At 34.1% G+C, this 23,177-nt stretch overlaps 2 protein-coding genes and 1 pseudogene across 2 annotated transcripts; all 3 read left to right on the forward strand.

Annotated features, from left to right (window-relative positions):
- Nucleotides 1–5,291: 5,291 nt before the first annotated feature.
- Nucleotides 5,292–12,565, forward strand: LOC145632582 (UDP-glycosyltransferase 74F2-like; annotated as a pseudogene).
- A 2,163-nt stretch (nucleotides 12,566–14,728) lies between these two features.
- Nucleotides 14,729–22,272, forward strand: LOC145630442 (UDP-glycosyltransferase 74E2-like). The gene is made up of 2 exons (XM_081682698.1): nucleotides 14,729–15,465; nucleotides 21,399–22,272. The coding sequence occupies exons 1-2, from the start codon at nucleotides 14,818–14,820 to the stop codon at nucleotides 22,122–22,124; spliced, it is 1,374 nt and encodes a 457-aa protein (XP_081538824.1). The 5' UTR covers nucleotides 14,729–14,817; the 3' UTR covers nucleotides 22,125–22,272.
- On the forward strand, nucleotides 19,595–20,287 carry LOC145631255 (mogroside I-E synthase-like). Its single transcript, XM_081683346.1, has one exon. It carries the CDS (start codon nucleotides 19,595–19,597, stop codon nucleotides 20,285–20,287), a length of 693 nt encoding a protein of 230 aa, XP_081539472.1.
- Nucleotides 22,273–23,177: the final 905 nt, after the last annotated feature.

Consider the following 23,177-nt stretch of genomic DNA (forward strand, 5'->3'; position numbering starts at 1 on the left):
CAGTGGAAGGCTGGACAAAGATTTGGAAGTAGAGTAGCATTTAAGGAGGTTGTGGCTAAGTATGCAGTGTTTCAGGGTAGGAACCTAAGCATTATTTTAGGAAATAGGCCTAAGCAACAGAGAATAGTTGTGAGGTGTTCTGCAGGGTGTCCATTTAGATTGTATGGTTCCTGGGACTCTAGGAGGGGTTCATTTGTGTTGAAATCAATCATGGAGGAGCATAATTGCTTAAGGAATATGGATAAAAACAAGCAATTGAAGTGCAGTTGGTTGGCAGAGCAGTTTCTTGATGTGTTCAAGGCTAGACCACATTGGCCTGCTAAGGATATCATAGAGACAGTAAGGAGGGCTTATAGGGTTATAATTAAGAGAGATTTTTCTTACAAATTGAAGTACTATGCCCATAGAAAGCTGCATAGTTCTATGAGAGAACATTACAGTAAAGTTGGGAGGTATTTAGATGCAGTAAAAAAGGTTAGTCTAAACACACAATTGGACTTAGTTACTTACATGGATAAGAAAAAACCACCTAAAATTTTTCAAAGGCTGTATGTTTGTTTTGAGGGAGTGCAAAAGGGTTGGAAAGAAGGGTGTAGGAAGGTTATCTGTATTGATGCATGTTTCTTGAAGACATTTTTGGGTGGGCAGTTGATGTCAGCAGTTGGGAGAGATGGAAATGATCAAATGTATCCCATTGCATGGGCTGTTGTAGAAGGTGAGCACAATCTGTCATGGGCTTGGTTTTTGGAGAACTAGAAGAAGAGTCTTGATCTTGGAGATGGAGCAGGGACAGTCTTTGTTTCAGATGAGCATCAGGTATTAACATTTTCCTCCATATTCTAGTATTGCATCTTCATTACATATGTTTTTAAATTTGATATATGGCTTAGTAAGTAAATGATGTTGTTTATGTGTCTCAGTCCATATTAGCTGGAGTGTGAGCATAGACATTGTGCAAGGCACATTTTTTCTCATTGGCACAAAAACTTCAAGGGTGATGACATGAAACTTATGTTCTGGAGCTGTGCTAAAGCCTATAATGAAGCAGACTTCAATGAGAATATAGCTAAGTTAGCTATAGCAGACCCACTTGCAGCAGAAGCATTCAAGAGTTACAACCCAAAGGTTTTCTGTAGAGCCTTTATGAAGGCTGAGGTAAAGTCAGATGTCATCACAAGCAATATGGCAGAGACCTTTAATGGTTACATAATTCATGCTAGAGCAAAGCATCTATTGTACATGTTGGAGGATATTAGGGGGGGCATTAATGAAGAGGCTAGTTGTGAAAAAAGAGGAGATGTCCAAGTGGAAGAGTGCACTCTGCCCTAGGGCTAAAAAAAGTTAGAGAGGGAAAAGGAGCAAGCTGCATTCTGTGATGTGCTGCCATCATCACATACAGTGTTCCAAGTCAGCTACCAACTGGACACTTGCTCTGTTGCTTTACAACAGAGGACCTGCACTTGTAGAAAGTGGGATGTGTGTGGGATACCATGCTGTCATGCTGTGGCAGCTATTTTTTCAAAAGGAAGAGTGCTGATGATTTTGTAGATGACTCCTACAAGAAGGCTACTTATTTGAAAGCCTATGAGAATTCAATCCCACCATTAGAGGGTGAAAGGCACTGGCCTTTGTCTGATCTGCACTTGGATCCACCCCCAATCAAGATTGGCCCAGGTAGGCCAAGAAAGAATAGGAGGAAGGATCCTTTTGAAGACCCTAAGAAACCTGGGAAGCTTATAAGGCATGGAATGGAAATGACATGTACTGTATGTCATTCAAAAGGGCATAACAAAAGAAGTTGCCCTGATAAAGGGACCTCATTGTCACAGCCACCACCTGCAAAAAGACCAAGGGGTAGGCCTAGAAAAGAGCCACCACAACAACCTGCCCCACTATGTCAGCCACCACCACCTTCCCATGTTATTGCAACTGCAGAACCTTCTAGGATTGGAAAAGGTGGCAGGGTGATCAGTAGGGGAGGGAATATAGGAGGCAGCAGGGGAGGAGGCAGCAGGGGAGGGAGAAGCAATGTAGGGAATGACAGTACTAGGGGAAGAGGGAGAAGCAGTGGTCAAGGGAGGGGAAGAGGAAGAGGAAGGGGTGCTGCAACCATACCTGAAGGCTTTGGAGTCTTTGTATCACAAGATGGCAATTCATATGTAAGCTATTTCACCTGTACTTACTAAGTGTTTTGCATGTTAGTTCTTTCCCCTCATTTTAATCTGACCCTATTTTTTGAATTGTGCATACAGCTTCATGGAGGTGCAGGCGGAACTAATGCTACAACCACAAGCTTCTCATACAACTGTAGTCAAGGCTCCACCTCATAGATGCATTTAGTTAACTTAGTTCTTAAGTGAACATTGATCAGTTGTAATATGTGTTGAACACATTTAGTTATGTTTTCGGTTTAGTTTGATGATTGTATGGATTTTGTTGACACTTTGTAGTTTGATGACATTATTTAATCTATGGTTATTATCCTTGCATATTCTGACTTTATATTTAATTTCCATATAAATTTTGCAATCACAAAACAAACACAAACCATATTAAGCAACATCATATATTCATATCATTGAAATCAGTTGCCAAAATGTACATAAACTCTTCAAATCATATGCTTCATACCTTCATCTAAATGGCCACATCTGACCAAACTGAAAAAAAAATGAACTTTTTTTTTAAACCAATTGCAGTCTGTACCTCCTACTACAGACATACCAACATCCAATAGTTGCCAAAAAAAACAGAACATACTCCTAGTACTTCAACATCCCCAAAAGCAGATGCATCCACCAAGTCCTATTCAATTATACCCAAAAAACTGCAACTACAACTAATCCACCCCCCCCCCCCACAAAATATAGCATCACCATCATCAACTAATTTAGCATGAGCACCAAAGTAAAAATGCCCAAGAAAACACCAAGGTCAGCATGAGCCTCTTGTCACTGTTATTCTCCTTCAACTCGAACATGGTCTCCGTAGTAGCAATACCCATCTCTTCAACCTCCTCGAACAACTTCTCCTTTTTCGCCTTCATCTTCTTCACTTTGTCTCTCATCAGTTCCTGTTCCTGCTTCAGCATATCCACTTGATGCTCCAGTTCAGAGATAGTTTCCTCCTTCTCAATAACAATTTGTTGCAAATCACATACATCATCAACCTCATTAGCCCATTTGAAAAATCCACATGTTTTCTGCTCCTACAAATTAAACACATTAAAAACCCCAATTTGAAAATGCAATTTTAAAAATAAAAATCAAGAACAAAAAAAAATTAACATAAATCTCACACACTTACAGGCCAGTAGGAGCACCCGTAAAACTTTTTCCCCTTCGTCGGACCGTCATAACGAACAGTCCTCAACGGCGCAAACTCGTTGTGGTAGCACACCAATTTTGCAGGGGAAGAAATTCCCTTCGACCTAGACCTAGAAGAACCAGAGCTAGCAGACAGTTGACTTGCCATTTTTGGAGAGAGAACAAAGTAAGATTCTTGGAGAAAAATGGAAATGAGGAAGTGAATGAGAAAAAAATTTAGGGGGGAGCAGAGCTTTTAAGGAGATGGGATGGGAGAAGAACAGAGGAATTAATTACCAAATTAACTTCCACCTGCAACGGTCATAAATATGGAGGGAAGAAACCGGAGAAGTATCAAGTTTACCTGTTTTAATAGGTCATGGATCTGTTGGAGAAGGTGGGGGGCAAAGGTTGGATTTTTTGGGATTACTTAAAGGTTGGATTTTTATTGTCAGACCGGCCAAAGGTTGGATTTTTAGATTCCATTTTTCCTATTTTTTTTAGAGTTATAATCTAATAATTTTTTGAATAAAATTATAATTCAATTTATACATATGAAATATTTTAGAGTTATAATCTAATATTTTTTTTGAATAAAATTATAATTCAATTTATGCCTATGAAATATTGGAATTTTTTCGAAAATAAAACTCTCAACTAACAATTTTATTCTAAAATTTCATCCAAATTTGATTGAAACTAATTAATTTATCTTATGAAGTCTATCTAAGTACATCCAACGTGACGCGACATTTGGCGAAAAGTTGGAGTGTCAAGTGTCGCTGTCTCGTGGCCTGGCTAAAAGTTTAGATTTATATATTAGTTATATGATATGATATATATATATATATATATATATATATATATATATATATATATATATATATATATATATATATATATATATATATATAGTTGCAACTCTATTTATTATCAAAAAGAAAAAAAAAATAAAGGTGTAAGTACAAAGACAAGGACCAAAGGAAATTTACTACCTTCGTTTCTTATTATGTGCAACAAATCTAATATATATATCATCTAACTAACTTACTTACTCTAATATATATCATATATATCATACATCACCATGATTTAATGAACAATTTCATAATGGAGTGTCAGTAATAGATGCCAACTAACTTACTCTATTGCCTCCAAAAAAAAAAAAAAAAAAAGAGTTGTTCCGATTTACTGAAGTGAACTGAATTGAATTGAATAGCGCTGAAATGAATTGTTTATGAGAGAAGAAAATTTTGAAATAAACTAAACTGATTGTAGATGAATTGAATTGAAATTAAGCTGAACATAACAGGCCCTTACTCTAGATTTTTTAAATCTTACAAGGCATTCTTTACCGTACTCCCTCCGTCCCTTAATACAAAACCTCATTTCCTTTTTGGAGAAACCAAAATACAATAATGCCTCTTTTTATTTAAATATTGTATTTTTTGACATAATTACCCTCTTTTTTATGAGTTGTCATCTTTATTCCTTCACTTTTCTGTACTTTTAACATCAATTCTCAACACTTTCGCTCTCTATCTCTTTAATTATTCCCAATTACTTTTTCTTTCTCTCCATCTCTCTCTAACCCACATGCACATATTATATGCTTTTAATCATTAATTTAAAAAAAATTACAACTTTCTTAGTTCTCACGCAAAAACCAAAAGAGACTTTGTATTAAGGGTCGGAGAGAGTAGGATCTAAGATGACATTAGATCAAATCTCACATGCTTGTATAAAGTTGCGACTCTCTTTATAATGAACAAAAAAAAAAGAAAAAAAAATTGCAATGACAAAAGTACAAAGCAGACAAGGCCCCAAGGCCATATATTTACTCCGTACAATTATTAATCAATGTTTCAAACGATTTTCAACCACACGTGCTAAATTGCCTTATAAATCTTTCACCATTTGTACTAGTCTATTTCTAGTTTACTACAATTATAAACCGTAAGAAAGTTCTAGCGAAGTAAGAGAACCATGGAAAATATCACACAAAAACATAGAGCCCATGTTCTAGCAGTGGTTTACCCAGTTCAAGGACACATTTGTCCCATGCTACAATTTTGTAGACGTCTAGTCTCCAAAGGTGTCAAAGCATCCCTAGCCATCACTAAGCACATCTCCACCACCATAAACCTTAAACCCGACAACCATGTTAGCCTCGTAGCAGGGGCAGAGAGTGCTGCCGCGTACCTTGCTAGGTTTGAGACCGTCGGGTCTCAAGCCCTAGGAGACCTTATTGAGGAACATCTTGGTACACATGACCCTATAACGTGTATAATGTATGATGCATTTTTACCGTGGGGTCTAAATGTCTAAGAAATATGGAATATTTGGGGCTGCTTTTTTTACCCAACCATGTGGGGTAAATTATATTTTTTACTTGGTTTACCATAGGAAGTTTTCGATGCCGGTTTCTTCGCAACCGGAGGTGTATCTTCCCGGGTTGCCTCCGTTGAATGTCGGCGACTTACCGTCTTTTGTTAGCTCACCGGAATCTTACCCAGCTTACCTTGAGTTGGTTTTGAACCAATACTCCAATTTAGATGAGGCTGACTTTGTGCTTGTCAACACTGTCTAGGAGTTGGAGGAAGAGGTAATGTATATGCATGTTTTTGGTCAAGTGAATTAGAATTATTGTTGATATCATGTACAACTTATTACTGAAATTTACCTGATCCACGTTTTCAAAAATTATTTTGTGTGTAATCTGATAAACTCATACGAAGTATAATATAAGAATAAAAAAATAAAAAATGAGGGGGACGAAGAGGTCCCTTAAATTTATTTACTCGAGAACAACTAAGAAATATACGAGTATTATTCACCTATTTTTAGAATAGAGATGAAATTTATGAACTTTGTTACCATATATTCATTTAAATTATTTTACCCTAAAAAATGAAAAGGAGAATAAATAGGAGTCATGATTTTTTAGCATGCACCAACAAAATTAAGGGGATATAGGAGGACAGTGTCATTAGTGTTTTTTTTGTTTGTTTGTTTGTTTTATATATATATATATATATATATATATATATATATATATATATATATAATAATTTGCTTAGGTAGGATTAGCTGTGTCAAAATCACACCCGATCCTGCCAAAAAAATATTCAATTCAGATTTTAACTTGAGCAGATACAATAATCTAGCTTGACTCAACTTAAAAAATTGACCTGACCTCATCAAATTCGATCCGGACATTCGAATTGACACATTTAGGCAAGATGAAGGGTGGCTAGACATTTCGAGAAAGTGGGGGAAGGCAAGGGAACCCCTTTCTCCGACAATGTTATGTTGCAAGTAAATAAAAATGGAGAAATTATACATTAATTAGGTGGTGGATCATGGTGAAACAGACTTGCATACACTACAATACCTTTTATTGTTATAAAACTCTTTAAAATTACAATAATTTGACTTTTATACTATTCAATTGCACATATTAACTTTGATCATTGACTTCAATAATAATACATTAGAAAACACCCGGGGGTTGGGATTCTACATAGTGACCCTTTAGTATAGCGTTTTTCAAGTTATGTCCCATCTTTTTGGAATACACATTGTAACCCTCTGGTACAGTTAACAATTATACAGTCACTTCGCCGCCATTATGTAGCCGTTAGCAAGGTTACTATTTTCTACTTCCTCCATTTTCTTTTACTTGCAACACTTCCCTAAAAAAGAAATGTCACAATACTTGCAACACACTATAAAAGGAAAGTTACTTTATGGAAAAACTATACTATTTCCTAAAGATGGGCACGGGCCGTGCCCGTGCCGCCGCGGGCCGTGCCTGGCCGTGCCGGGGTGGTGCCCGTGCCGTGCCGTGCCGTGCCGGCTCCGCGGCGTGCCGTGCCGTGCCGTGCCTGGGATTGGCACACCCCAGCCCACGGCACGGCACGGCCCACGTGCCTAGCGGGCCGTGCCGTGCCGGGCCGCGGGCCAAACCGTGCCGTTTTTAATTTTTTTTTTTTTTTTTTTTTTTTTTTCTTAAAAAAAAAAATAAATGTTAAAAAAAACGAATTAAAAACAAAAATGCATATAATAAAAAAAAAATACTACGTGCCTGGCCGTGCCGGGCCGTGCCTAGCCGTGCCTGGCCGTGCCGGGCCGTGCCACGTGCCGTGCCGGCGGGTCGTGCCGGCGTGCCGGCCCACGTGCCGGCCACCGTGCCGTCCGCCGTGCCACGGGCCGTGCCCGTGCCGGTCCCAAAAAAGTTGTTCACGGCACGGCCCACGGCACGCCGGCGTGCCGCCGTGCCGTGCCGTGCCGGCCACCGTGCCCGTGCCGGGCCGTGCCGGAGTCGTGCCGGGCCCGTGCCGGCACGGCCCGTGCCCATCTTTACTATTTCCCTTATTTAAAGCACATGGCCCACTAAATTACACTCCTTACAACCACTCATCCCATTTTAAAGTGTATTATATCATGTGAACCCCACATTTCTTAAATACCGTGAAAAAGTGTGTGTCGCATCTAAAAGAAAACGGAGGAAGTATTAATCACCGTTGGTGGGGCCACTCTCCACCTATTAACATTTACTTTTCAACTTATGTATGTGCTGAAAAATGTTCTATGTATTAAAGGTTTGGGGAAGGCATTTTGGACAGAAAGGAACCAAATTGAGCTCATATTTGACCAAAAAAAAAATGTAAAACCAGAAAAATGTAAAACCAGGTAATTACATTTTTTTTCTCAATTTTGACCTCAATTTGGTTCTTAAAGGACTAAAATGACCCCCAAAACCTTTCTCAATCAATTTCCGCAGCTAAGAAAATAAAGACACAAATTGAGACATGTTATATACACAAAATTATGCATTTGCGTTACTTTTTCTGTTTTTTCCAAATACGAGTTCAATTTGGGTCTTTAAGAACAAAATGGTGCCCAAAACCTGTAACAGAACGTTTTTTAGCACATCAGTTAGGCACACTCTCCATATATAGTGTAACCCCCGTGAATGTCTACATAACGACAAGGTCACTAGATATAGTTATTAAATGTAACAGAGGGTTTCACTATGAGTCTATGACAATATGTAACTTTTATAAAGAAAACACACAACTTGAAAGTTGGAATACATAAAATAGTAGAGCTAGGGTCACTACATATGTAGAATTTAACTTTGTCACATGTTTATTAACTTATGTCAAACCTTTTTTTTTTTTCTCAGATAGTTGATGTTATGTCCAAAGAGTGTCCGTTGTTAACAATTGGCCCAACAATTCCATCATTTTACGTGGACAAACGAATTCCACATGACAAAGAATATGGCCTAAGTCTCTATCCCATTGACCCTACTCCTATCACCAAGTGGTTAAGCACAAAGTCACCGAAATCAGTAGTGTACGTCTCATTTGGTAGCATGGCATGTCTAACAAAGGCTCAAATTGAAGAATTGGCATGGGGGTTGAAGCAAAGCAAATACCACTTCTTGTGGGTGGTTCGAGCTTCCGAGGAGCACAAGCTTCCAAATGGCTTTGCTGATGAGTTGGCCGCGAAAGGCCTAATAGTAAGATGGTGTCCACAACTAGAGGTACTCTCTAGTGAGGCAATCGGATGTTTCTTTACTCATTGTGGTTGGAACTCGACATTAGAGGCATTGGTTTTGCGCGTCCCTTTGATAGGAATGCCACAATGGACTGATCAACCTATGGTTGCTAAGTTAGTTGAGGGTTTGTGGAAAGTAGGAGTAAGAGTGAAGGTCAACGAGGAAGGACTTATAAGAAGAGAGGAAATCGTGGAACGTATAATTGAAGTCATGGAAGAAAAAAGGGTGGAGTTCATTGAAAATGCTAAGAAATGGTTGGATTTGATGAAAAAAGCAATGTCTAAGGGTGGATCTTCGGATAGGAACATAGATGAGTTCATATCTAAAATCTTAAGGTCTTAATAGTCCATTTGGATTAAATAATAAATAGTACGTGCTAATAATTATCATTTGATAATGTGTTTTAGTACATACGAGTACTATTAATTAATTCAAATTAATGCATACTAGTTAATTAAGCTCAAATTTCAATGCTATATAAATTGGACCCTTAATTGCTACAGGTATGAGATGTAGTTGGAAATGATTTTGAACTTCTAAAACACTATCTATCTAAAAATTATATACAAGGTGTATAAAAGGGTTTTTTTTTTTCCTTATTTAAAAAATATTAAAATAAGCAAGAAAAAATATCATATAAGGAAAAAAAACTACCTTTAGGTGCATGTATCCACTACCTCTATGTGCATCCAACTGTATAATAAAAGGATTGCTATTTTTCTATCAATTCTGCTTTTGGTGTTACTATTGCTTAAACTAAAGAAGGGTTTTTATACTAGCGGTATGTTGATTTTAGCTTATCTTATTTTGTGTTAAATATCTTTAATTTTAATAATTAAGAAAATTATATACAAAATTCTCTTATTTGAAATATTCATATTAATACAAATCAAATATCATCTCATTTGATAATTTCTTATCTCCAAAATTAGTGTACAAATAAAATCAAAATTTGATCAAATTTAATGAAAGTTGAATTAGAGCACATTTGATTGAATAAAAATTAAATCGGATCTAGTGAACTGAACATAGCTTTGTTCATCCAACAAACTTTTAAAACTACTCCCTCTGTCCCTTAATTAGATTCCTACTTCTCTTTATTGTAAGTAGGGCTGTACAGAGTTTGGTCTGGACCGTAACCAAACCGCATTTTAGCGGTTTGGTTTGGTTTACGGTTTGGAAAAATACGGTTTGGTTTCGATTTTTTGGGAAATACGGTTTGCGGTTTGGTTTGGTTTTTCAAAAATTATAAACCAAACCAAACCGTAAACCAGTAAACCGCATTTTAATATTTATATAATATTTATAAAAATTAAAATAGTTATTATATATTTTTAAAAAGAAAAAAATAATAAAAAACATGAAAAATCATTAGAAGACGGTCAGTAATTCAGTATAATACTATACTCCAAGATCAGTTTAGCTCCGGCAATCATTGATATCGCATAATGTAGCCCCTGATGTTGTCAAGTTGCTGCCAATTATTAAAAACTATAATGTAGTATGATTTTTTTTTTTTTTGGACAAATGTATTATGTTTTTTTCCATTGTAATTTGTTATGTATTATTTTTATTATGTGTGATTGTGTTAGCACTTGATTAGTTGGTTGCTATTTTATTAAAACTTTGTAGTGTAATTTAATCCGTTTGGGCTAATTATTTGAATTTTATTATAATTTATTAATATTTGACAATTTTTAGGAAAAAATGTCGTCTTATCATAAACCGCAAACCAAACCGCATTATTACGGTTTGGTTTGGTTTGGTTTCAATATTAATATGGTTTGGTTTGGTTTGGAAAATTGACCAAACCGTATTTTGCGGTTTGGTTTGGTTTATACTCAAACCGCACCAAACCAGACCATGTTCACCCCTAATTGTAAGAAATAAATGCTAGAATTAGGAATTTAATTAAGGGACGAAGGGAATAGCAATTGGCTGATGTCATTAGCTGAATAGAGCTCATCTTAGGTCTTCTATGGTTGATAATGTTAACACATTTTTTAGATCTAGCTCAATAACATAAAGGAAAATGCTATACATAGCCCTAAGGGCTATATATAAGCATTAAAAATACTTTAGAAAATTGTTTAAATTTTGAAAATCATGACAAAAACACACTAATTACACTGAATTGCGCGTGTTTTTGTCATGAATTCTTAATTTTATACAATTTTCAAGGGTATATTTAATGCTTATATGTAGCCCTAAGGGCTATATATAGCATTACCCTAAAATAAAAATACATAAATAAATAAAAGTTAAAAGTATTTTTAAAATTTTAACAATGAAATAAATGAAACTACGAAAAATAATGGAAAGTAGATCACTCATTGCGTAAGTTTACGGCCAAGATCGCATCAATTATTGAATACGTTTTACTTATGATATTACACTAGTGGAGAGGATTTGGTCCCCTTAATTAATGGCCATAAATCTCGTTTTATTATTAATCTATTACTATCATTTTCATGACTTTTTTGCTAAATGAAACAACTAAGCACTTACCATTAGCAACAAAGGGGGCATGCTTCATGGAATCATGGGTCTATGTTCCTTTTTGACTTTTTGTCTGCCGGCCATTTGGTAAGTTAGAGTGTCAGACCTCACTTATGTGTTTATTAGATTTGGGTCTACCTCTGTTAATAGTTATGTGCAACTTTTGCCATTTTATCCGCTAAGTATTATAAACAACAAAAATATTTCTTTCCTCTTTTAGTAAAAAAAAATTAGTCAAATGTCAATTTTACCCTCGTTAAAAAAATTAAAACACAATTTACTAACTATAATCAGATTTAATTAAACATTAATTTCTCACCCAATTTTCACCCCACCAACCCAATCTAACTCATCAACTTTTCATCTTCCACTCAATGAACCCAAAACCATCTACATTCATCCTCATCTTCATTCATCTTCATCTTCATCTCCATTCATCTTTCCCCATATTTTCTCTCTCCTCTTTCAACATCATTATCTCTCTTCATCTTTTTTTTAATCTTCTTTCTCTCTCTTCAACTTTCAAAAAATTTGTAGTGGGTTTCATGGATTTGAGATCTTCTTTCTCTTTTTTCACCTTTCAAGAACTTCAATTCGTGATGGATTTGTTGGAGTGGTGGTGATGAGTTCGCATGTGGTTTCCGTTAGATCTATAGGGTGTTCCGTGAGAATGGTAGGTTGAATTTTGTCGGTTTTGTTTTTCGTGGGGGTGGGTTTAGGGTGGTGGTGGTTTTGTGGGGGTTGGTAGTGGTGGTGGTTGAATTTGGCAGTGGTGGTGGTTGAATTTTGCTGGGTTTTGTTTTTCGTGGGGGTGGGTTTAGGGTGGTTTTTCGTTGGCAATGGTGGTGGTTTTATGGGGGTTGGTAGTGGTGGTGGTCGGGGGTTGGTAGTGGAGTTGGTTTTGTAGGTTGGTAGTGTTGGTAGTGAAGTCGGCGGTGGTGTTGGTGAAGGCGATTGTGGTGTTGGTGGTGTTGGACTGTTGGCTTGTCGTTGTGAATTGAAGGCGGTGGTGGTGTTAGGGTGTTGGCTGGTCTTGGTGGTGGCCGTGGTGGTGTTGGCTGGTGGTTGTGGTGGTGTTGGTCTTGGTGACAGTGGTGATGGATTAATTATCCTAACATTCTCTCTCCACCTTAATTACATACCCCTAGAATACATTAATCACCATTATCAAATTTTGCATCGTGAACCGTGAACTCCCCCAAAGTTGCACATAACTATTAACGGAGGTAGTACATGATAAACAAAAATACGTTTATCTAGTAGTATTTTTGTAAATAAATTAAAAAATTTTGTCAAATGTAGACCATAATAATGTTGATTTATTTACAGAAACACCATGATGACTGAGATTTTATATTAATTTATTTACGGAATTGCCACTAGATAAATGTTTTTTGTTCATCATAAAGATGAACTGGGGCTCCCTCGTCTAATTTACTGAATTTGTCTGAATTGAACTGAATTGATTAGAGCTGAACTGAATTGAAACAAATTGTTTATAAAAGAAGGAATTTAGGAGTTGAATTGAACTGAATTGAATTGAACTAATTGGAGGTGAACTGAAATTAAGCTAAAGAGAATAGACCCTTAATTAGAGTACTCCGTACTTCGTAGTTTAATTATTATTATTGTGTCTTCTTGTCAAAAAATTATAGTATTAATTTATTTTTTTCCTTCTCATTGATGCATCATATATTCATATTATAGATTAAGGGCCTCTTCTCAATCTTCTTATTGACTTAAATGAGCTGAACTGAACTGAACTTATTACTTATTAGAGCTGAACTGAATTGAACTGAAATGAATATTTTATGAGAGAAGGAAATTAGGAGCTGAACTAAACTGAACTGACCTAAACTGAATTGAACTGAACTTATTAGAGTTGAACTGAACTGAAAATAATATAATAAGATCAGGACCTAAGGACTCGTTAGGTTGAATGTAAAAAATGCAAATTTCTTGAAAATTTATGTTCTCATGTAATTGATTAAACCCTCCCCTCCCCCTTCACTTTTTCTGAATTGTTGGTTATAAGTAATATAATACTACGAGTTGTAGCATTGTTGTTAAGTAGTACGGAGTATTATACTTGGTCTTATTTGAGCAAAAAGTTTAAGTATCAAACCTTAACCCCCTAAGTTTTGGCCCAAAATTCGCCATTGCCCATTGCCCATTGCCCATTGCCCTTATGGTTCCTTATGTAGAAATGAAATACCTTTTTAATCTTAAAAATAGAGTGATTTTATACCTCCTATGTTCTCTATTTGATCAAAATAATTTGACTTCAATGATTAATGTATTTTATTATCAATAAGTATGTTGAGACGACTTTGACATGATCTTATCATTTGAATATATTTTGCCTTATCAAATAGAACCTTGTGATCCCTCAAAAATATAACATTTGAAGTAAAAGAATACGGGGAAATTGTTTATTACTCGGATACAAAACAGGATTGAAAAATAAACTATTATACTACTCCTTGTTTATATGTTCATCTTTTTGCTTTTAATCCTTGTTTTTGGAACTTGTTCATTATAAACAATCATAGTTAGAAAAAACTTTAAAACAAGAATGAAATTTCTATTGTTGAATTACTGTTTAGAATATCCCCATGATCTGACTAGTATAAGTAAGACCGCTTCTTTAGTTTTCACACAAAAAACTTATGTCCTTCGTTTTATATTAGTTGACATGTTTCAGTTAGACAATTTTATCACTACAAACTTTTATACGAAGTATGTAAATTTCTTTATATGTATTAGCAAAAATAGTAAAAATTTTATATTTGAAAAATAAAAGTTGAAACGAATCTAATATAACCCCACATGATTATGATTTTAAAGCATTAAGGGCATGTTCGGCAAAATATAGCTGTGAAGGTAGCTGTAGCTGTGGAGATAGCTGTTAGCCGTGAAAAAAAGATAATTTAGGTATGATTGTTCGGTAAAGTAGTGGTTGACTAGCTGTTACATTTAAGAATCAATATTTTATTTTTAAAACTATGCATTAAATTTTCAAAAGCTACTTCAAAAGCTACCTCTAATTTCAAAAAGCTAATAATCCTAACTTTTAATAAAAGCTACCTCCGCCAATAAAAGCTACTTGAACCATTAATTTGCTAAACACTCACATTTTTTGTTGAGTAGTGGTTTGACTTGGTCAAACCACTAAAAGCTACTCAAACGCTAGCGCCGAACACGCCCTAAATCACAAAACAAAGTTAAAGGTGTGCTATATGAATTAATAGTGCATAAAGTCAAAACGTGTCAACTAAAAACAAATACAATAAAAAGTATTTTATATGGAATAGGTATCCACCTATGAAATCTCAATACGGCGGATAACCTAGTGTCCAACATTAACCAACATCCTTCATAAATATATAGCTATGTATGATATGACCACCAAAAACTATTGTTAATACAAAACACAAAATCAAAATGATGGAATCCAAAGCAAATATGGGTAGTGAAGTGCATGTTATAGTATTCCCTTATCCAATTCAAGGTCACATAAATCCCATGCTACAATTCTCTAAACAACTTGCTTCAAGAGGCCTAAATGTTACACTAGCCACCACTTCTTCCTTTTCCTCTAAATTCCATGACTTAAAATCAAGCTCAATCACCATAGAAACCATATCCGATGGTAGCACCGAGGCCGCAACACCGGGAACCGTCGAAGAATACATGAAAAAATTTGATGTTGTTGCACCAAAGAGCCTAACTCAACTAGTTGAACATAAAATTGGAATTGGTCATAATGTTAGGTGTCTTGTGTATGACTCCGGCATTCCATGGGCTTTGGATATAGCTAAGAAATTCGACATCGAAGGGGCGTCTTTCTTTACGCAATCTTGCCTAGTTAGCTTGATATTTTATCAAGTTCATCAAGGTATATTGAGTATACCAGTTGAAGGGCCGGAAATTTGTGTTCCTGGGATGACTTTTGATGCACGGGACGTGCCATCTTTTGTTCGTCGTGTTGGTTTGCATCCTAGTTTAGAGAAGCTTGTGATTAATCAATTTTCGAATTGTGGAGATGCTGATTGGCGATTTTTCAACACTTTTGATGGCCTTGAGAGTAAGGTATGTTTGTGCAATTTTGGTTCTTGAATCTTGATACTAGATTTTTATTACTTCGTTCTGTCAGACCGTCGATGAATAATGATTTTTATAACTTTATTCTTAAATATTGCCAGTCTCTAAATAATAGATCACATTTAAACAGTTTGTTATTTTAAGGTTAACATAACCCCACATTATAAAGTTTTTAGTTGATTGCACCCAACAAAAAAAAATATATATATATAAATAAATAAAGTTAAGAGTATGCAAAGTGACTTAATCCTACCCTACTGTTATGTGGACTATATTGATTTAATTAATGAATAAAGTAGGATGGATAGGGTATGGAGTAGTTTTTTAGTTTTCCTCCTAATTAATTAAATTTAAAGTAATGACTACTCGGAATAAATTGGGTCATTGTGATTTGTGATGAAGATAATATTGTGTTTCAAATTTTCTATGCAGCCAAAAGCCCAATTGATCAACAAATTTTTTGTGTCTTGGTTGTATATTAATTTGACTTTACAATATTTTACTAAGTTGGAGTAAGTTTTAATTAGTTTTGGGACAACTATAGGTAGCTATTTGGTACAACTTATTTTATCTAGAAATTATAAATACTATCTAGATTTTGCACTGTAATTAAACTTATACTTCCTCCGTTTTTTTTTAGTTGACATGTTTATTTAGTCACGTTTGCCAATGCACAAATTCGACCATTAATATCTATAATTGTCGATAAGCAAAAGTTATAAAAAAAATTGATATTTTGAAAATATATATTGTGACGAATCTAACAAGATGTCACATAACTATATTTTTCATTATGTATAAACTATAAAGTTCAAAACACGGTCAAAGAAGAGTGTGGAATAGTGCAAAAGTCAAAATATGTCGACTAATAAAAAATATAGGTAATATATGAGTGTGTCATAACTCATTGAGGATACATTTCATTTTAAAAGTTTATGATTAATATGACAATGTGTCAATGTTACATTGAGCCTCTTTCGTAACCGACATTTAATGCATCATTGCATGCAAAGATTAGAACGTGCAAATGTGAAATCAAATGAGGTTGCATTATCAGGCTGCACATGAATGGCTAATCTTGAACAATCATCATGATAGATTCAATAATTTTGAATTCAGTGGAAATCCATGCATTATTAGCGGATCTTAATTAAGGTTTCCATGCATTATTAGCGGATCTTAATTAAGGTTTTTTTTAGTGCGCTCTCCATAACTTTCAATAAAAATATCCCAGGCCAAACACAATATTAATGTCATGTTCGGTGGTATACCATAAGTAGGTCAAAATATTTGTTGGAAAAATTAGGGATTTTGAACAAGGTATTGATTTCGATAGTAGGTAATATTTGAATCGCGTTTCTCAAATGTAAAAAAAAAATATTTTTAAAAGGTACTTATTGTCGCTAGATTACCCTTGCACACTTAAATTTCAATATAAACATTATGCTGCTCAACTTAATACTTATAATTGAAAAGAGCGATATAACATATGTATGCACTATGCTCATTACGTGACACTCTATCTAATTTGTACTAATTGTATCCCGCTATAGTTAAACCCACTACCTTTTGATTGTGATTTTTTTTTTGGACAAATTTGACTGTGATGGTTGAACTACAAAAACATTAAACTCACCTTTTTTTGTTTTGCGGATAACTCATCTTAATACTTATAATTGAAAAGATTCAAAAGTATCGAATGAAAGACAAATGCTATGTTTCACTCTTAGTCTCTTACCCAACTTAAAACTCAATTTAATTCAAGTTACCCACCCATATGAATTTCGTCTCCTTCATCTAGATTAGCTCTTTCCGTCCACTATGAAAGCTCTTGAAATAAATTGACAATATCAGTTTGGTCATCCTTCATCGTCAATAATTCAATTCAAGATTCCATAACTCATACCTTCATCACACATCCCATCATTTATCATTTCTTACTTAACTTTATTACTAATTTTATTTATTCACTCTTGTCGATTTATAAACATCACCACAAAAACACATATAAAAACGGATGTTCTAAATGTAGTAGTAAACTAACTAATGTAGATTAATAATATATAAATCAATGCTATCACAAGGGTTTTGTATATTAGCAACCACTTAATTTAAATGACTTACAAAAATTAAAATGGCACTAAACCTAATTCAAAACCCAACATATATATGTGGCCAAAAATGATTTGTCATTATATGCTCACTCAATTTTAGCTTGTGGAGTAGTCATTTAATTTTAGCAACGACAATTTCCCAATATTTTTGTCGTTCTTTGCACCTTGATATCAACTTTCAAGGCTGACATCGTCCATCAATTTATTTAATAATGTCATGCGTAGCTTTCCAGAATTTAAGGCCATATTTGCTAAGTTGATGAATAATACGAAGTAAAGCATTATAAGCATATTTTATTATATAAATGACATAGACAATGTGTGCACTATATTATGAAACAAAAGAGTATAATTTAACATAAATGCTTACCGTGAAGAAAATTGACATGCATGGTGCATGACTGCATGTATAATTCACGCATCTAATCAACTTCATGTAATAATCTTACATTCTTTACATAATTCTTATTAAATTATTTATCAAAATAATCCCTATTTTTAATTACTTTTAATGTCATTTAAGATCTTGTTCTCATAACTCTACTAGTGAGCAGCCCGGGCGTTGCCCCGGATTGCTACTGTTGTAGCCGTTTAATCGATAAATTTTTTTAAAGGCTTTTCAAAATTGAAATTGTGATCGTCAAACAAAAATTGAGTTATTTTTTGAGTCCTTTCTTTTACAGTTATACCTTGTGGTTTGCACTTATGTATATTTGTTTACATATTATTAACATAGTAGGTAATTGGCTTAGTTGATTAAATAACCACCTTTGTTATAAAAGGTTGTGGGTTCGAATCCTATACAAAAAGAACTACGTGGCATATCGACGTTTTTAGAAACACCTTCTAATTTATCACATAGTAGTAAGTATAGATAGATCAAATAAATGTGTAAGGAATACTGTGCTAGCTAGTTTGATACAGTATATTAAAAAAAAGCATGACCTTTTCCTAAAAAAAATAATTAAAAAAAATGACCTTATATTTGGATTATATATAATATTATAATGATCTACTCTAAATAATGCTATTCCAAACATATAATTATTAAACGTTGAACATATTTTATGTTCTTGGATAAGATTGAGTGTTTAAAAAGGGAATGGCAACAAACTGTTGAACAATGGTCCCTAACTTATCACAAGCCTATTTTCCTTGCAAATTTACGTGTTACAATTTTCTTGTCTTTCTATGAAATATTTCTCTAGCTACCTAATATATTACTGTCTTTATTGTAAAGTCAAGCAAGCTAGGAAAAAAACCGTTGTATATATGTGCAATTTAAATTTGTAAAGCAAATATGTGAGGTTTCGTAATCAACATCACTATTATCTTCTCTAGTTAAATGTTATAAAGGATTCTAACTCCAAACCATGAATGTGTTGATATTTGATTGGCATGAATACGATTGCTATGCATTGTATGTAGACAAAATTGTATCGCAATTTAGGAGGTATCTAGGCCAGTGAATACTAGAATAAGTAAGTAATTTTTGTTAATTTAAACGATACTTCGTAACATTCACGGTTCAAGATATCGCCTTTTTTTTTTTTTTAGGAAGTTTCAAGACATCACTTACTATATACATAAATTTGTTAAAGTATTGTCAATAATTTGAAGGCTATTAAGCTAATTAAACCTTAATTATCAATCTTACCACTTAATGATTCCCAAACTAGGATTAGGAACAAAAGAAATTATTAAATCAACTTGCAAGAGCTAATGAGCTAAGTTACTACCTATTTCCATAAGTTGGTGGTTCCCAAATATTTTGGGACATTGTTACTTAGGTATACTTACTATCCTTCCACCCTCAAATTAAACGTTACTTCTCTTAGCTTTTGGCTTCTTATTCGTTTAATATTAGAACGTGGCATAACTTAAACATGCATGAAAATTGACAAATAACTATCCTATATCAAGAACCAATTTACATACACATATAAATAAGAAAAGAGAGAAATATCATAGAATTATTATTACTTCATAAACATTGGTGTGTAATGGAGGGTGAAGTTTATCAAAAACCAATTAAAGGAGCTCATGTTTTAGTACTCTCATACCCTTTACTAGGCCACATTAACCCTATGCTTCAATTCTCAAAACGCTTAGCTTCTAAAGGCCTTAAAGTCACCGTAATCACCACCACAAGTATCTCCAATCGATTATGCCCCCAAACCACGGGTGATTCCTCGTGTAACATCGAGTTTGTACGTGTATATGATGGTTATGAGGAAGAACCCGATAAAGTAGACGTAGAAGCATACCTTAATCGTCTAAGGGTGTCTATATCCCTTAGCTTGTTTAAACTTCTTGACTATTACAAGCAAAATAGCATAAATTTTTACCCTACACCAAAAATGGTTATTTATGATGCTTTTATGCCTTGGGTGTTACAAGTGGTAAAAAAGAGTGGACTTGAAGGAGCTCCTTTTTTTACACAATCTTGTGTGGTTAATTCTATTTACTACCATGCTTATAAAGGTGATTTGATCACTTCTCTAAGCGGGTCGGATCTTGTGTCTCTGCCTTCAATCGGGTCATTGTTACGGGTTGATGATTTGCCTAGCTTTGTTTCAACTCCTAGCTTATATGCAAATGCTTTGGTCAAGGTTTTGTTGGATCAATTCTCAAATTTGGAGGAGGTGAATTGTTTGTTTGTTAATACCATGGATGTGTTGGAGATCAAGGTATGATTTTTAGTAATGTAAAAGCATATATATTAGGAGTGAAATATAAAGTTAATTTAAGAGTATGGTTTCCTTGACTATCTAATTTAATGCAAAAAATAATACTGACATTCTGTTGTGGAAATAGGATTTTCTGTCTAAATAAAGATCAAGATAAAATGGATTGTATGAATTTTGCTTGTTCCATTATACTACTATGCTTGCTTTGTTTCTAAATGTTTGATTGGAATATATACCGAGTCAAAGTTTGAATTTTTTTTTTTTTTTTTATTATAATCCTTCATTGATATACTTCTTCAGCGCTATTCCTAAATATAACGTCTTTTTTGCTTAATGTGGACGTAATTAGTTAGGAAGATTATGATTGAAAAATTTGTGAGAAATTGAAATAAAGTCTCAATTTCTATAGTGTCTAAGAGAAAGTGCAATTTTATTTGTCAAATATGGAGTATTAGCAAAAAGAAAATTGAGGCTACGTTCACTTCGTGATCAAATATTCTAATATGACATTTTATTGTACACTAATCTTTAAGATAAAGAATCATACCCAAAAAAATATTCATACTAATGTGTACTTTTAATTTAATTTAATGTAAAGTTTTATACATTTAACATTTGTAATATAGAAACAAAAATAAAATATGATCAAACATAATCATTTTCAAAGTTAGCAAATATTTGATTAAATAAGTTAAATTGGACATATGGTTCCGAGTTAAGATGGCTCATATTTTCTTGGTAGACCCTACAAGGCCCTTATCTTGAAGTGGGATGTGGAGTGGAAAGGCCGAAAGAGTTAACTGGAAAGTTATGGACTAGTGGTACTATTGAGGAGTACCATTTGTTGTTCATCACCTTTTTTATAAAGGGTTCCTTTTTTCTCAAAAAAGGAAATATAATCATATATAATCAAGGTTATGCAATTTTAAATGACTCTATAACTCCAATTTTATTATGGGATATTAGCCTTGTTAGAGGGAATGTAAAATCTCTTGATTTAGAATTGGTCTTATTAGATCATGTCGTTTGAAATAGTTACTTAAGGCCGGTTATGTTCACTTTATTAGCTAACCAGACTGATAAAATTAATATTTTTATGTGTTAATTGAATTTGTAGGTAGTAGATTGGATGGCAAGTCAATGGGCTGTGAAAACAATAGGACCATGCATTCCTTCAATGTACTTGGACAAGAGGTTAGAAGATGATAAAGACTATGGTCTTAGTCTTTTCAAAGCCCAAACTGATGCTTGTATCCAATGGCTTGATGCAAGAGAAACTGCTTCTGTGGTCTACATATCAATGGGTAGTTTGGCTTCCCTTGGAGGTGAACAAATGGTAGAAATAGCAAAGGGTTTGGAAAAAAGTAACAAGTTTTTTCTATGGGTTGTTAGGGCTTTGGAAGAAAGTAAGCTTCCTTTGAATTTCAAAGAAAAGATATCAAATAAAGGTTTGATTGTCAATTGGTGCCCTCAACTTGAGGTTTTGGCTCACCGTGCCTTGGGTTGTTTTGTGACACATTGTGGATGGAACTCGACATTAGAGGCTGTTAGTTTAGGAGTTCCAATGGTTGCATTCCCACAATGGACCGATCAACCTTCTAATGCCAAATGTATAGTTGATTTTTGGAGGACCGGAGTTAGAGTTAAGGTAGATGATCAGGGTTTTTTGAATTCCGATGAATTAGAGTTCAGTATTCGAGAGGTTATGGAAGGAGAGCGTGCAAAAGAGATTAGAAGTAATGCAACAAAGTGGAAGCAACTCACTAAAGAGGCAATGGAAGAAGGTGGTAGCTCTGATAGGAATATTGAAGAATTTATTGCAAAATTGTTAAGCTACTCTTAGATTCAAACTTTGTATGATGTTTTATGTAAGAATGGTCATAAGATTTTTGTTTTATTGAACTAAGATATGGCTAGCAATTTCATTGAGCTTTTAATGATGTTTAAGGTCCAATTGTTGATATCTACGGTGATACTCCTAATACATATTGATATTTCTTACCCCCTAACAAAGAAAATCATCTAAGAAGTTTAAGAATTATTTTAAACAAAGGAATTTTTTTTCTATTTCATTTTCTTAATTTTGTGCAAGGTAAACAACAAATTAAAGAAAGTACATTGTATAATATAACAAATATTCATAGTAATAGACTTCAATGAAACTCCTTCAAAATAAGTATTAAAAAAACTCACATATAATATTACTCCGTATTATTACCAACAATATTGTTTATAAAAATCAACCTTGAAAACATTTAGGGAATTTTGTGTGTGGTCAGCTACACTGCATGGTTGGCTAACACACACTGGGTAAATTCTGACCAAGTAATCCTTGACTGATCGAGTAATTTTTGACTGAGTAATCCTTGATTGATCAAGTAATCCTTGACCATATAACCCCTAATCGACCAAGTAACCCCTGACTAGTCGAGTAATCCTTGACCATGTAACCTCTAAGTGACCAAGTAACTTCTAACCGACCGAGTAACCCCTGGCCAAGTAATGAAACTTTGTGAAAAATATTTGTCGTAAGGGAAAAAAATAAATCATATTGCTAAAATGTTTTACTATCTCCGTTTCGTATTATTTACAACAATTAGACACTTTTTAATCACACTTTATGTTAAATCATTGCAAATAATATGAAACAAGAGTAGTAAACGAACTTGGTTTTGTTACTAAGCTTAAACTCTCAAGTTGTTTAAACTAAGATAAAAACTACTCTAAATCGACATTATTACCAAACAAAAAAAATTTGAGTACTGTAACTCTGTAAGAAGGTTTGCATTATTAGGATTATTATTATTATGTAAGACAATTTTAAACACAAATCTGACACATGGCGGATGAAAATTATCTAAGAAGATCGAAGAAGGCTACATATAGTCAAGATATA

The sequence above is a fragment of the Chenopodium album genome, chromosome 5 (genome assembly GCF_948465745.1).
Source record: "Chenopodium album chromosome 5, dcCheAlbu1.1, whole genome shotgun sequence".
NCBI classification, from domain to species: Eukaryota; Viridiplantae; Streptophyta; class Magnoliopsida; order Caryophyllales; family Amaranthaceae; genus Chenopodium; species Chenopodium album.